A 16866-nucleotide genomic window follows, 5' to 3' on the forward strand; every position below is an offset into this window, starting at 1 on the left:
AAACAAGTGCTGTTAACTCCGTTTCTGTGTCATCCCTACCAGACATTGCTCAGATGTGCATCAAAAAGCAAACAGACAGTGATTCAGTTTTCAGGACCTTGAAGGTAACAGTTGATGGTACAGAGTATGCCAATGGCATGTTTGTATCAGTGGGAGAAAGTGGAGGATTGCCAAAATTTGCCAAAATTTTGCAGATCTACTTGGTAAATAATAAGGTTTCTTTCTTCTGTACTGACTATGACGGGTGGTATATCTGTACTTCGTTGCTATGAACTGTGTCCTGACCTCCTATGGGGAAACGGGCCTAATGGTTAGAGTAGTCGGACTCCCAATCGCAGGGTTGTGAGTTCGAGTCTCGGGCCGGCAGGAATTGTGGGTGGGGGGAGTGCATGTACAGTTCTCTCTCCACCTTCAATACCATGACTTAGGTGCCCTTGAGCAAGGCATCGAACCCCCAACTGCTCCCCGGGGCGCCACAGCCTGGCTGCCCACTGCTCCGGGTGTGTGTTCACAGTGTGTGTGTGTGTGTGTTCACTGCTCTGTGTGTGTGCACTTCGGATGGGTTAAATGCAGAACGAATTCTGAGTATGGGTCACCATACTTGGCTGAATGTCACGTCATTATTGGGGCATTGTCAGTCTTTCTACTTGCACTCTCAACTAAATGACACCGTGACTTTGTGTGCGTACAGAATTGAAGGACGGTTATTGCTGACTACAAAAAGGTTCTTACCAGTTACACACAATGGAGGCATGTAAAAGGTGGGTGAAATATGCATTTTGTACTACTATTCCTGGCATATCCAGTTAGAATAAATAAATCAAATTTGAGTGAGTCAATATTTGTCATTTTTCCTACTCCTCCCTTAGCACATCAGCAAGCGCAGAGTCTTGTGCAATGATACTGCGTGTTGTTGAAGCAGACCGTGCAAGGAAAGTGAAACTTAGTGCACGACCAGCCTCCGTTAGTGCACTTATTCAAATTTTAAAAGACCAACTTCAGCTGGACCTTGAGTTCAGTTTACAATATGAGGACCCTGATTTTAATAATCAGCTGACTTCCTTGGATGATATAAATGAGTTGCCTCAAAAGGCAGTGGTCCATATCCTGCCAATGGAATCAGATGGCTCCACTTCATCTACTGAAATTCTATCAGATGTGTCGAATCCTGAACGTGCTAAGATGTGGCCTCGTGGTGATTTTCCAATTCCACAGTTTTCCTATGATGTTGAACTAAGGCTTAGACAGGGAAATGATGAATTTGAGAAGAGCGGAAAGGGTCTAAAGTTGACAAGAGACCAAAAGCATGACATTTTGGAGAAGCTTGGCTCAACTATGTATGATTTTAAGGCATACCCAGATGACAAACAGATAGGAAAAGTAGCAGAGGCCCTTGTCACAAAGCATCCTTGTTTGAAAGAGCCCGGCTCTGACACTGGTTGGAATGGGTGGAAAATCAGTTTGAAGTTCAAAATGGGCAACTTGAGGAACAAAATGAGGAAAATTGGATGTCTTGAGGTAGCTGTTAATGCTGGGAAAAGAAGTCAAAAGCCGTCCTGAGAATGAACCATCACATTCCAAAATCAAGAAACCAAGACGTTCTGAGGTTAATTGTTTGCCAAACTTTCCTCAAGGTGAGGATGAGGCATCTCTTGAAACAGTCAGACAGGAAATTGCTGTTGAAGTCCAGAAGACAGAAAAAAATACTAGTTTGATCCACAAGAACATGGAGAAAACGTTTGCTCTGCGACGACAGAACATTGTTAGAGGAAGCCCATCTGTGAATGAGTTTCTGAATCTCTGGCCTGCACTGCGTGTAACATCTGAGGTAAGAAAAAAAAAATTGCTTCTAGTGTTTATTATATATCTTCTGATGTGGGTTTGTTTCATAAACTTGTCTTTTGTCTGATTTAGCTGTTTGCAGAGTACCAACGTGTTACAAATGAGAATTTGCCCAACAAATTCTATGCACAACTGGACTGCCTCCTACCTCGTTTGATGACAATTTTAAGACAAAAAGCATCCAAGACGGGCAAGACAGCAGATACCCTAGCTAATCTTTTGAAAGTTCACGATGAGCAGGTATGGTTGGTGTCATATGTTAAAGTATTCTTTAAAATATAATTAGATTTGTATTTATTTCTGATATTTAGATGTTTGTTTTTCATCTTTGCAGGAACTGCATGATGTAAATTCACGACGGACTACCGTTATCAGAGGTCTTCCAGTTTTGCTGCGGGATAAAGATTTTGGGATTTTTTAGGACCACCCTGGTAAGCCTTCATTCATTGTTTTCACAATTACGCATGTTCTATTGCAAAGATGAAGGTTGTGGGGCAACCTTTACTCACGATACAGATATTTGTAGTCACCACTAGTTGATGAATCATGTAATATTGGCTCAGTCATATTGATAATGTTGTAACATGAATATAACATGTCTCTGAATTATATTTTTTAGATTGATAATCCTGAGATACTAACTGAGGATGCTCCAGTGGCCCTGCTTACAGTTGTGCATGAAAATGCTGCTGCTCCAATCCATTACGATCCAGTGAGGGTCTCAGTTTGTCCTGGAGAATGAAGTGGTCACCACCCATAGCCAACTTCCAGAGGCCTTTCTTGTCTTGTTTGGATTCATGTATGCTCTTCACTTAAAAAATATCCTAAAGGACTTGCCAAAACTTTTGAATTCGTGCAAAAAGTTTTACTCGGCATGGATGACGGAAAACTGTCTCCTAGTGTGCAAACATTGAAGAATGAGTTGATGTAGAGCAATTTATTTTTTTATTTTATTTTATTTTTTTTTTCTCTGAAGGCTGGCATTGGGGCATAACTTAAAAAAACATGTATGTACCTTTAATCGGTAAGGGTGCATTTTAGAATCTGTAGGGAAAGTTAAAAACGTCCAATTCTTTCATTTACTTGCTCGTCAGTTACTCCAAGCCTGTTTGAATTTCTGGCTTCTGTTGAAAAATTATTTTGAGGAAAGCTGAAAACCTGTAACCACTGACTTTCATAGTAGGAAAAAAAATATTCAAAGTCAGTGGTTACAGGTTTTCAGCTTTTTTTTTTTTTTTAGTGCTCAGCAGAAAAAAATACTGAAAAAGCTTTGGAACAAGTGAAGAATGTTTAGTCTTGGGTGATCTATACTTACAACGAATTCATATATTACCATTTGATTGTAACTGTCCTAGACCAATTTTTTTTTTTCTCTCGAAGTGTAGTTTAAACTATGCAGTCACTTACCAGAATGTAAATGTATTTTTATTTATTATGATATTTAATGTTGTCAACTTAAATTATTTTTCTTGAGGCTCTTGTTTAAACAAAGTTGGTCATGTTAAATTGTTAAAAAATATTTTACAGAACATATATATATATTTTTTTTTTTTTTTTTTGACATAATCACTGGGTTTTGTGCAGTACTTGTTCCTGAATTTTTTTTATTTATTTTTTTTTTTTTTACAGGTGTCATGTTGATTTGTATATATTTGTCAAATAGAACACCGTAGAAAGACAGTATGGTGTTTTTTTTTTTTTTTTTTTTTTTTTCATTGTATTTGCATTCTGGGCATACTTTATTCATTTTAAAATGGTGTTTATTGTAAATCTGTTACTGCCAAACTGTTTTTAAAGGTTTTAAGAAATTTGTATGTTTATAGAAGGCATGTTTACTGTAAACATTCATGTTGGTATAACCTTTTAGACATTTTTGTTTAAAAATAAATGTCAAAAATGGTATTGTGTGTTTGCTTAATTACAGATGCATTTTCATTCATGTATAGTGTTTACAGATTTAGAATTTTGGTTAATTTGATTTTATGAAACTCAAAAGGGAAGTGTTACTTAATAAAAAAAAAGTCATTTGCAATCAAAATGTATGAGCTGGGTAAATTGGATATTTTAAGTGAGAAGATTTTTTTTGCACGAGTACAACAAACTCAAAACTAAAATGTTTCTGCTTACTTAAAATAAGACTTTTCATAACTTAAAAAATTGATGTAACCCTGATTACCTCAAATTTTTTGAGTTTTTGTCAACTTATTCGGGATTACAGGGGCATGAACATCATCTCCGCACTGGTTCTTCTCTGTGTGAGGTTTCTCTGACTGATGCCTAGAAACAGTCCATTGTCTGGGCTGCTTTCACTATGAATATTTTTTTTTCTGTCCCATTCATTTTCTAAAGTGTTTGTGTGTGTGTGTGTGTGTGTGCTTCTGTCCATATGTGTGCACACACATTTCTTAATGTAAATTTCTATAGAGCCATTTGTGAAGGAAATTTGGATTTGGAATTACAAAAAATAAGGAAAACAAGGAAGTGTGCTGCTACTAATTATTTATATTAATCCTATAGTTGGTTCCAGAGCTGGATTATGGAGAAGGCCAGGAGTTGAGCTCCAAAGATGCATGCCCACGGTTGGTTCCCTTACGGTTTGTCTCAGTGCGAAACCCTAATGTGAAAACATCTTTAAGTGTTGATGTTTTTGACACAGATTAATCTATGTTTGAGCCAGATTTATTTTTAAATGAAAATAGCTATGGCGCTGAGCCAGTAGCTTAATCCACGTACTGAAAATGGTTCCAAGATATTGTTTATAGCAGAGCGTCATTCCAGACTCTGGGAATGATCTTTCCATCTGCCGTAGGCTGCATATTAAATGTCAGTGAGCATTCACAGTGCATTTCCATCTCCATAAAGACTTGTGTTTGAGAGATATTAGATGATTGCCCTCTAATTGATGTGTATGGAGTTCAACGCACGTTTAAAGCACAACATTCTGTAAATGCCGGTTTGAGATATGCTATGGTCTCAATTCAGGACACAGGTTTGAAAAGCACAAGGTACAGCTGACACTGTTATCCTAGAATTATAATGTTTAATGGGTTTAAATCAGGACTTAGTGTTAGTCTACTGTGAAACCTGAAATGCTCCAAAATTTGTGAAGACATTTGTTGTTATATCTGTTGATTTGCCTCAGTGTCCTGTAATAAAGGTGTCATGTTATAATAGGCTTTTTAATGTGTATTTTGTCCACCTTAATTGATTTAGAGTGATATTTTTGGATATATATTTTTTTTAATCTCTTGGTAATTTACGACAATATTCACCTTCCAGCACTTTTATTCTTTTTGTACTCAAGAAAAGGTCAACAATACCAGCTTTTTTCAGACACGACAAACATTTCAAATCTGTTTTTTTTTGTTTTGTTTTTTGAGAAAACAAAACATGTCCCTAAATTTCATCCTCTAAGTAATTTTGAGCTTGTTTTTCATTAAGGCAGTTGCATTTAATGGCCTTTTTCCAGAATAATCACACATTTTGGCTATCTAGTGCTTAGCAGCTGTCAAACCTCCACCCTACACATAATGTAATGTTTGTTTCTCATTTCATCCTGTGTTTCTGCCTTTCCCAGAGCCTCTCCACTGGAATGGTGCATAAATGATTGTTTTTACATTCCTGAGAGGGATTTATTTATTAATTTAGAGTTGTCTATGTTTTGTTATATTTTTTTCTTTTTGTAAGAGAATGGCATTTTTGAAAATATGTCCTTTGCAGGAAGTTATAGTTTAACTTTGTTTACTGTGTGTTTTGCCCATTTTAAGGCCTATTTGCACCCCTGAACGATCGAGGGATGTGGTCCGATTCGCGGCTTGTCGTTAGCGATTTTTTTTCTCTAACAATCCTCTATTGTGTGGTCTCATTACGATTATTTAACTGCCCCCATTTGAGACATGTTTGATATTTATGACTCTTGATCGGGCTGCCTCTGACGTGATACCAGCTATAGCCAATGAGAGCGAGCAAGCATCACCTACTGGATGTTGCATGCTTCTGTTGATGAACGCGCATACGACAGTTAGTGGAAGTTAGAGAAAAAAGCATCACCTTGCTTCAGGAGGCCTTTATTAACCCCCCGAAGCCGTGTGCAGCACTTTTTTTTTATGATGGATGGACACAGTTTACTGGACTTCTATTGGACTATTAAATATTTCCATCCTGTCACCCATCCCCCCACCCCCCAACCAAAGCAGTGTGGTGTACTTTTTATGATAGATGGATACACTTTATTTGGCTTCAAAATTTCGACTAGCTTGGAAGAGCCAGGACATTTTTTAATATAACTCCAGTAGTATCTGTCTAGAAGAAAGTCATATACATCTAGGATGGCTTGAGGGTGAGTAAATCATGGGGTAATTTTCATTTTTGGGTGAGCTATCCCTTTAAAGCTAGATGTGTCAGTGTTTATGGGACATATTTGATAGAGTTAACACACTGAATTGTAAGGAGGTAAGGAGGAACAGATCAATCCAAGTCTGCAATCAGTTTGGACCAGCTAGAAACCAGCTGCCAACTTCAGAAACACCTTAAGCTTCCAGCAGGGATTCCTTCAACAAAGACTTCATGGCATTTCACCTGTCTCAGATGGCTGGTAAGTCCTCTAGAGCACAATTATTCTAAGAAGAAGCAGGCAGTTTTATTATTCATATGAGTGGAGACTTCATTTAGGTTGAGTCTTAACTTTATCATCCGAGGCTTTGCTCTTCAGCTCGATCTTATCATTTCAGACATCTGAAATTATGCTTTTTATGGAGGCGCGGATAGTTTTAGTCATGTAATCAGTAAGGCAGATCTCACATAGTTTAATCATACCTGTCAAGAAGACGTCTGTCTTATATTTGGAATACAGAGTGTAATCAGGATTTACTGCGAGTCATCGTCCGTGTCATTTCTGAAGCTCATTCCTGGAAGTGTTTCTGCAAATCGGTTTGACTTTCTGTATAAAAAAAATAAAAAATAACTGCTATTTTGCCATGTATAAGTCATATGCAGATGGGTAGTTGATGTGAAGATTTTTACAGGTTAGCTTGATCCGGTTAACCCTGCTAGTAGATGGCACAATTTCTCACCATTTACATCCATTCAAAAGTAGCAGTGTCTAACTAAATACATATTTTAAAGATTAGTCATGCCAGGAAAACTTATAATTTAATAAATAAAAAAAAGGGGATAAGACAACTAAGTCCAATGGATAAAATGTGTTGAGAATAAAAATATATCTCAAAATCTCTGGAAATTAAATGGTCAAACAAATGATTATTAGCTACTGACATTTGTGTGTTAATGAAAGAGGTCTGTCTAAATGTTGTTTCAAATGGAAATGAAAGGATTAGTTCACTTCCAGAATAATTTTTTTTTTAGAAAATGACTGATTGTTTCTACTGTAGATAAGACCTTCATTCCTCGGCTGGGATCATGTAGAGCTCTTCGAAGCTGCACTGAAACTGCAATTTGGACCTTCAACCCATTGGCCACCATTGAAGTCCATTATATGGAGAAAATTCCTGGAAAGTTTTCCTCAAAAACCTAATTTCTTTGCAACTGAAGAAAAAAGACATGAACATCTTGGATGACATGGGGGTGTGCAAATTGTAAGAAAATGTTTATTTTGGAAGTGAACTAATCCTTTAAAAAGACAGAGAACTATTATTGTGTGGAGTCTGGAATTTTAAATTGAAGGATGAAGAAGCTCTTGGAAAGGCTGAGCACTTCTGCTTCCATTAAGCACGAGCCAGTGAGAGAATGAATAAAATGTTCAGTATGCGAATTAAAGCCGTGACACACATCACTATATTCCATTTCATCAATATGAGCCGTATACGAGCTCACACCAACACCAATCTAAATGCAAACACACACATTTAAAATGCTGTTGTTCAGCTCTCATATCAAATACGGTGATATGTTCTACAAGAACGCCTCGAGAAGGAACAGTTTGCAGGCTAAGCCCTCTCTCACTGTCCTCTTTCCTTACACAAGGAAAGCACTTGCATTCTCAAATGCACGACACATTACTGAAAGGATGGAAATTTAAATATATTTGAATAGAAAACAAAAGACTTAGAATTACCGGTTTGTTTGTTTTTCCAGAGACCTCCATGGCAACTTAGGAGTAAGTGGCTTCCCTCACCTGTTTCAGAAAGCTGTTGTCCGAGTGATCTCAGGGGGATGCATACATTACACCTCACAGTAAAATGACCCTCAAAAATCAAATACAGCACGTAACGAAAAAGACCAGCGAAATTTCCACATGGAAAATGTCATACGGCCTTTCACTGCCTGCAAAACAACCTTTGGTGACTGCTTGATGCTGTAATGTATGAAAAGTGGCATTCTAAGTGAATTACTTCTAATCCTATAGTAGGGTTATGTGCAAAAGAGCATATTTCCATAATAGCATCTGGACTCATTTATTTTCCGGAGCGTCTATTTACAGTAAGTGCAAATAGCCCGCCTTGTTGGCTGAGGCTATTTACACTAGCTCCGCCCACCAACGTGTGAATCGGCTAGTCAAGATAACAAAAGACAGGTGCCTATTGTCAGTTCCAGTGGTGCAGATGGTTGAATTGTTTGTTATACTCATTTTGACACAATCGATTCGGGATAGAATCCACCTTTTGGCAAACTTTTTTCTCCCTTTTCAAATTTCAAACCACATCAGAAAAACATTTATTTTCAATAAAAATGAAGGAAATAATAAAAAGGTTGAAAATAAAGTATCGGGTATGGTTAAGTAGGTGTGAGGATTGCTTTATTGTGCCAATAAGGTAGCATCCATTTAATTTAATCCATTTAATTGCACTCAATAAGTTATTACTGCATACTGTTTTATAATGTATTGCAATACTGAGGTGCAGACAATTGGCATTATTTGCAATAAGTAGTATAAATAGCAGAAAATCCAGCTATTTTTAACATAGTGTAAATAGAATCTATAGCTATTTGCACTTAGTGTAAATAGCATCTATTGCTAAGAAAAAATGCTATTTTCACTTAGTGTAAATAGCCTCTGCCTTTATTTTCTGCTGGCGACTTTGGGCGACCTGTGGCCATATCCAGTGACATGAAGAAGTTGAGTGTATTGTAGTTGAGTTACTGTAGTTGAGTGTCAGAAATATGAATTTAATCCTTTTAGTAAACAGTTTATATATGTCACTTAATTTTTACATAATGATTACAGTATATATTGTATTAAAAACAATTAAATAATTATAATTATTTATATTAAAAGTAATATTGCATATTATGTTATGTCACTTAAAATTAACATGATTATATTATATTTTATTATATTGTATTAAATTATTACAATTGTAAAAAAAATAATAATTTTTTATATTAGAAAGCAACATGTCTGAGATGTGTTGCATGTTATATTATTTTATATTAATTATAATCTACTCCATTATATTATATTATATTATATTATATTATTATCAATTAATTTTAAACATGATTATATATTGTATTATATTCAATTATTAAAATTATCATAACAATATAAATGATTGTATATTAAAAAGTAACATGTCTGAGATCATGTGTTGCATGTTATTGTTATGTATTGTATGTCACTTAATTTTTATATGATTGTATATTATATTGTATTAAATTATTACAGTAATTATAATATAATTATATTTATATTAAAATAAAAACATGTCTGGGATGTGTTATAATATAATATATATGTCACTTGATAATTAAACGTAATTATTATAAATTGTATTATATGATGAAAATAATTATTTTTAAATTAAAAATGTCATGGGTTGCATATAAATTATTATAAAGATATTTTATTAATTTATTTTGTTTTGTCTGAATGTGCTTGGCTGTAGCTGTGGTGCTTTAAATGGGGATGAATTTAAAGACGAACGTTTTTTCGAGGGGGATTTACTGTGAAACAACTAAAGCACATCATGCTGTCAGCCTGCCAATTTAAGCACCACTGCTAAAAATATCAAAAACTGAAAATAAAATAAAAAATAGTCGACCGACATGACCCATTCGTATCATATAGTAAAACAAATCTTAGGCTGCCTTACATTATCCATGAATGCATTTCATGAACTCTGTTCTAGACACCAATCTCTCATTTGCATGAATATTTTATCCATTCTGTCAAGGATCATTCAAACCAGCCTGAGCACCTGCCACATTTGAAAAATGTGCAGGAACGTCATGAAGACAAGTGTTTGTGTGTGTCCCTGTGAGAAATTATTGTTCTGCACCGTGTTTTTTAATTGTGGTATTTATTATGATCAAGGACATAGATGTCACTCTTCTCCTGTTTAACATGGAGCCTGGGAATACAGCGCTCTAATGAGAGCTTTTCAATCAAGAAATTAATTGGCAGATTTTAGGCTTCCACCACACTCACACATAGTCTGGGATTCATCTCAGGCTTGGGCCTTCGTCGCATGGGACGGGAATAGCATGCAAGCGATCGTCTGCTGTGTTTAGTGCAAGGGATGTTACTGATAGGAATGACAATGGAGCTGCTGAAAAATCATCAATAGTGTCCTTGCCGTCTGATTGGCTGCCGATCTCTCTAGGAACGGTGCGGAGATGCAACTGCGGGCAGACACATCTGTCCTCAAAGCAAATGCAGGATTTAAGGCTTTCTTTGATTGCAGCTGTGGTTGAACGCTTCAAAAGCACATGTATGCACCTGCTAGAGGTAAATCCTTCAATAGGACTTGCTGATTGGTGCATTTCTGTCCCATATTTGCATATGGTAATATGTGCAAAAGAAGCTCATATGCTTTATCCTGCATTTCTGACTGCTAGATCCTTAACCAAACACACCTTTTTATTACAGTCAAGCCTGTTGAAATACAATTTATGCCATTTTGCAACACTCCATCCTAAATAACTGTGCTTAAACCCTCTCTCTCTCGTGGGAATAGCAATATCTCAGATCTAAAGTCCCTGTTCTTAGCAATTTAGCCTCTGATAAAACGGTACTCCTACAGCCTAATAGCCCAGATTGCTTAGAACAGTTTGTAGCCATTGCTGTTCTGACAGAATATAAGATTAAATAATAATAAAACTCTAGACTATTTATTCCAGTCTGATGTTTACTTTGGAATTTCTAAAAAGCAGAGCAACTTGTGAGTTGTGAATCACTTGATCTGGAGCTGAAAACACTGTAAATGTGTCCTCTAACAGACTGTAAATCTTCTAAGGGGGAGTTTTGAAGTAAAACAACCTCAGCAGTTTTAAGTATTCTGCATCAGTAAGCAATAAAATCCAAGGAGAAAAAGGGAGAAGAAAAAAAACATGCGTCTTACTGAATTGATACCTCCTGCTCAACGAAACTTTAATCAAGAGCTTTTAGGTGCAAGAGTCAGCGCTGTTATCCTGAAATGATGTTCGTTTCATAGGGCCTGTTTATATGGAAATCCAAATGAGAGTTTTGTGGCTTGTCTCTTTGAGGTCATTTATATTCCAGTGTACTCCTAAAAGTTGACACAATATTTATATCTTTGAAGACAAGTATTTGCATTTACACTACCAGTCCAAATTTTGGAATCATTGATTTTTTTTTTTTTTTTTTTTTTTTTTTTATGATTTTGAAAGAAGTCTTATCGAAGCTACATTTATTTGATTAAGAATACATTAAAAACAGTAATATTGTGAAATATTATTACAATTTAATATAGTTGTTTTCTATGTTAATATTACGCCAGTCTTCAATGTCACATGAACATTCAGAAATCATTCTAATATGCTGATTTGCAGCTCAAGAAACAGTTCTTATTATCAATGTTGAAAACAGTTGTGCCATTTAATATATTTTTGTAAACCGCATGTAACAATTTTTTCCAGGATTCTTTAATAAATAGAAAGTTTAAAAGAACAGAATTTGTTTGAAAGAGAAATCTTTTGTAATAGTATACGTCTTTACTGTCACTTTTGATCTTTTCTTATTTTACAACAATACAATATATATATATAAAAAAAACATATTGCATGTCCATGCTATTTACATTTACATTTTTTTACAATTTTGATCTTTTCTTATTTTACAACAATACAATATATAGGGCTTTTTAAACTAATATAATAAATGAAAAGAAAATAGATAGAATTATCCAAAGCAGCAAACTTCTAAAAGGGACAAATGAGAACAATGGAAGCAATGTTCACTTGCAAAATCTTGAAGATAATGAATTTAGGTTGAGAGGGGTGCAGAGCGCCAGGGGTGGTTTTGTAGGCAAACATTAATAACTTGAATGTTTATCTGAGCAGTATTGTAGCCATTGCAATTTATAAACAAACAGTAGTGAAGGAAGACAGCCTTTACATAAACTGCAGATAGTGGTTAAATGTCAGGATCCTGAAATATGAGCTCGGTCACAATGAGAGGTTGGGTATTGTGTTCAGTCAACAGGCTGCTTATAATACTCAGATGAGATGAATATTCTTAGCTCTGTTCCGTCTCTGTACACATCGAGATGGTGAGGCTGAATCAGGTGTGAGTTATATCCTTCCAGAGGGAATCAAATGTACAGGCTATCTGCTGTGCAATCTTTCATGCAGTTGGTTTGACTCACGACAGACTGGATGATTATCAACGAATGAGAGCTTGATTGTATGATTGTAGATATGTGCAGGACATATGTGTACAAATTTGTGAATGCGTGTGGTTTATCTGCAAACACAAAGAACAAGAATCTAACATCAGCAATTAACGTAATAATTAACATAACTGACATACATTATAGGCTGCTCCCCTCAGGCTGTAATACAATAGTAGAAACACTGAATATAACAACACATTCACTGTTGTCTACATGAACGATAATAAAGGTATTAACATTGTAACTCTAACTGCAATCATAGATACAGCAGACGCAGCACATCTCGTTCAATAACTGTGTCACAACTAACAAACAACTATAAACTAAACGACAGTATAAAGCGATCGTTACTCACTCCTACAGGACGCACACGGCACAAAATACAGTCAAGCTGAGGCTGATAAATGATAATGAACGTCTCTGGCACCCGTTGTGCAGAGAGACCGATCGCTAAGTGACACAGACACAGACTGTCAACTGCTTCATACTGACGTCTGCACGGATGCGTACACACGTACCGATACGTGATGCGCGTATTTCAAAATCAAAGTCCTCAACAGATTCAATGTAGCAGCAATATCACTCTCTTTATCGCCTTTTGCACAGCCGCCCCCAAATTGTGTGCAATTTGTCCCCACAAAAGGCTAAGTTGAATCTTTGGCCACTGGAGTGCATCGCTCATCCAGCTCAGACTCGGGGATTGTGGGAAGAGCAATCAGCCGGGCAACGGGCCTGGTATAAACCTTATCCTTGACTTGGATATCTGCCGACCTTACGTGACCATCTGCACTGCCATGTACTGCAACCACTCTACCAATGGGCCAGAGTGCTCTGGGGAACTGTGGGTCTATCAACAGAACTACTGAGCCCACTGTCAGATCCTCTGGGGCTCCATGCCACTTCTGCCTGTGCTGCAAGGTGGGCAAATAACTCCGAATGAACCTGGCCCAGAAGTGATCCGCTATAACTTGGCACTGTCGCCATCTCCGTCTGCTCAGACCTTCACTCCTTGGATACACTACTTGAGGCAGTGCCCCATCCGGCCGCCCCATGAGGAGAACATTTGGGGTTATGGCATCTAAGTCAACAACATCAGATGAGGTGTATCCCAGCGGCTTCGAATTTAAGATAGCCTCAACTTCAAGTAGAACTGTGTGCAGTACCTCTTCAGAGGTTGGCTGAACTCCAATGACCGTGTACAATGCTGTCTTGACAGACTTGATTTCCCGCTCCCACGTACCCCCAAAATGCGGTGCGGCAGGAGGATTGAAACGGAAATCAATCTTCTGTTTGGCAAGAAGTTGTCGGAGATCTGAGGACATACTGTGGAAGCATTCACTGAGCTCCTTCTCACCTCCTCTAAAATTCGTACCCTGGTCTGAGTAGAGCTCCGCTGGAGTCCCTCGGCGGGCAATGAATCTTCTGAGACTCATCAGAAAGGAGTCGGCATCCATCCCGTGTATGAGGTCCAAGTGCACTGCTCGGGTGGTGAGGCACTTATAAATGATACCCCATCTCTTTTCTGAACGCCTCCCCAGTTTGACTTGGAACGGTCCAAAACAATCTACTCCAGTCGAGTAGAACGCTGGCTTGTATAACTGTAAACGGGCTACTGGTAAATCAGCCATCTTCGGGATTGATGGCTTGGATTTCCATCTCCTGCACTCTTGACATTGGTGTTGAACCCTCTTAATCGCCTCTCTACCTCGGAGGATCCAGAAGTGACGCCGTATTTCTGCGAAGACCCGCTCTGGTCCTGGGTGACACAGACGTGCATCATAATCTTGGATAAGCAGCTTAGTTGTCCAATATGAAGGGTCCAAGATGATTGGATGTTTGAACGCAGGGTCCAACCACTCTGCACGTCGGAGTCTACCTCCTACTCGTATCACTCCCTTGACCGGGTCTAGCTCTGGGGAAAGGGTAAGAAGCCGGCTACTCCGACATACTATCTTTCCAGCTTTGAGACGACTTAACTCCTCTGCAAAGCACTCTGATTGACTTCTACGGAAAACCGTCAACTCTGCTTGCCGATAGTCCTCTGCAGACAAGGGATTCTTCAGGTCAGCCGCCCCATGAGCCTCCTCCGCTACTGCCTCTACCAAAGCTTTCCAAGATGAGAATGACTGGCCTAAAGCGGCTTCCTTTCTATCCACACTGGATACCACTCCACATGAAGTCGGCTTCCTGTGTTCGGAGGTATCAAGTTCTGACACCTCTCCCGGCGAGGATGGCCATTCAGCAGGTCCTTTGAAGAGGAAGGATGGGCCTTGACTCCAACGATTAGGCATGCCTAATTCCGCTAAGGTCTTTCCTCTGGTGACATCGTCTGCTGGGTTCTGTGCAGAGTCCACATAGTGCCAGGTACACCCTGCTGTGAGCTCCTGGATCTCCGCCACACGAGTCCCCACGAACACCTTGAAGCGGCATGACTCAGACCGCAACCATGTCAGCACTGTTGTGGAGTCACTCCAAAGAATGATCTGATCCAACTTCACTGTCAGCTCTCTCTCTATGGTCTTAGCAAGTTGAGCGGCTGTCAAGGCACCACAAAGCTCAAGACGGGGAACAGAATGCTGTCTGCGGGGTGCTACTCTGGATCTGGCTGCTATGAAAGCCAAATAGACTCTACCCTGGGTGTCCTCTGTCCTCATGTAAGACACTGACCCATACGCTTTTTCGGAGGCATCACTAAACACGTGAATCTGCCGAGAGACAATCTCCTGTTGGATATGAGTGGGAGTATAAGGTCTGGGCAGTGAAATACTTGACAGCAAGGGCAACTCTGATTCCCACTCCATCCATGCCCGTTGCAAGTCTGCGGGTAAGAGGGGGTCGTCCCAATCGCGCGGTTTGTCCCACATGCTTTGGACAATCAGCTTGGCGCGAGTTGTGTAGGGTGCTATAAATCCCAGGGGGTCGTATTGTCTGGCGACCACTTTATAGACATTTCTCATGGTCAGCGCTTTGTACTGTAGAGTTCGGCTCTTGTAGCCTAAGGTGTCTGTCTCCCATTGCCAACTGAGTCCGAGGACCGGTTCTGACATACCAGACTCGTTCTTTGAGAGCCATCCCTCCATGCTATCTGCCCTTGCTTCTGTTGGGAGGTGATGAAGAACTTCTGGCTTATTGCAAGCCCATTGCCTGATCTCAAACCCTCCAGAGGATAACACTGACCTGAGACTGTCAACCAACACCTTGGCTTCATCTGTGGTGGGCACACTCTGGAGACAGTTGTCCACATAAAAGCAGTGTTCCACTGAATGTGCCACTATCTCTTCTGGTCCAGGATTATCTCTTGCATGCATCTGAAGTGCGAAAGTGGCACAGCACGGTGAGCAGGCGGTACCAAAGGGTAAAACTTGCCACTCGTAGACATCAGGGCTCTCATCACGTCTCATATCACGCCATATGAATCTAAGAAGTGACCTATCCTCCAGTAGGAGTCGAACCTGATGGAACATGGCCCGAATGTCGCCGCTGACCGCTACCGCGTGTTCCCTGAAGCGCAACAGTACTCCCAGGAGTGAGGGGCCAAGAGTAGGACCGGGGAGGAGTGTGTCATTCAGACTTATACCTTGGAACTTGAAGGAACAGTTGAAGACCAAACGATTCTTCCCGTTGTGGCTCACAACATGATGTGGAATGTACCATGCCTCATCTGTAGCAGAGGTCTCATGGGGGTCAACTTTCTTGACTGCTCCACCTTCCACTAACTTGTGAATCGCTACACTGTGCTCCTGGGCTCGTAAAGGGTCCCGACCCAAACGTCTTTCAAGACTCCGGAGGTTAGGTAGGACGGCTTTGATAGGCGCTCTAAGAGGGGGGACATCCTGCTTACGTAACAACGGCGTTGCATATCTGAGAATGTTTCCAACTTGCACGATGAGTCTTGGCTTCCAACAGCGCCAGGGCTTCTCTATCCTGCTTCGATCGCATAGCCAGCTTACTGCTCTGATATGGCAAGATATCCATCTTCCAGAGCCTCTCCACATCCTGGAAAAGCTCCGCAGTCTGGCACGAAACACCAGTAAGAAGACATTGTTGCGTAGGTGACATCCATTGTGTGAAGTGTACTGGCCCTTGGAGCGTCCATCCCAACCTCGTGCGAATGGCTGCAGGTCCTCCTGGAGGGCCTAATCTCACCGGCTCAACAGGGGTAAGCAAGTGCGGATAGTCTGCTCCAATCAAAATGAGTGGCTTAACTCGTTCAAACGACTCCAGGGGGAGATCAGCCAAGTGCTTATACTTTCTCTTCAAACTAGCCACCGGATAGGAATGGTCTGCAAGACCCAAGCGCTGTGAGGTGAATGCTTCCCTAATCCGAAAGTTCCTCTTGGGATTGGCAAGGGGCGATATAGTGAACGAGACCGCGGACCCTCGAAGAGTCTGAACTTCCTGACGTATGGTACGGAGGGCGAGCTCTTCTGGC

General features: G+C 39.5%; 1 protein-coding gene across 1 annotated transcript; it reads right to left on the reverse strand.

Annotated features, from left to right (window-relative positions):
• Positions 1-12135: 12135 nt before the first annotated feature.
• LOC122147422 lies at positions 12136-16553 on the reverse strand. The gene is made up of 2 exons (XM_042769911.1): positions 12790-16553; positions 12136-12505 (listed from the first exon to the last, which is right to left on the reverse strand). The coding sequence occupies exon 1, from the start codon at positions 16427-16429 to the stop codon at positions 13079-13081; it is 3351 nt and encodes a 1116-aa protein (XP_042625845.1). The 5' UTR covers positions 16430-16553; the 3' UTR covers positions 12136-12505; positions 12790-13078.
• Between the last annotated feature and the right edge of the window lie 313 nt (positions 16554-16866).

Source organism: Cyprinus carpio, chromosome A14 (genome assembly GCF_018340385.1).
Source record: "Cyprinus carpio isolate SPL01 chromosome A14, ASM1834038v1, whole genome shotgun sequence".
Classification (NCBI taxonomy): domain Eukaryota; kingdom Metazoa; phylum Chordata; class Actinopteri; order Cypriniformes; family Cyprinidae; genus Cyprinus; species Cyprinus carpio.

Bases quoted from the DNA above. Each gene is read 5' to 3' on its own strand.
- LOC122147422 (XM_042769911.1), bottom strand. From the start codon at position 16,429: ATGTGGAGAGGCTCTGGAAGATGGATATCTTGCCATATCAGAGCAGTA.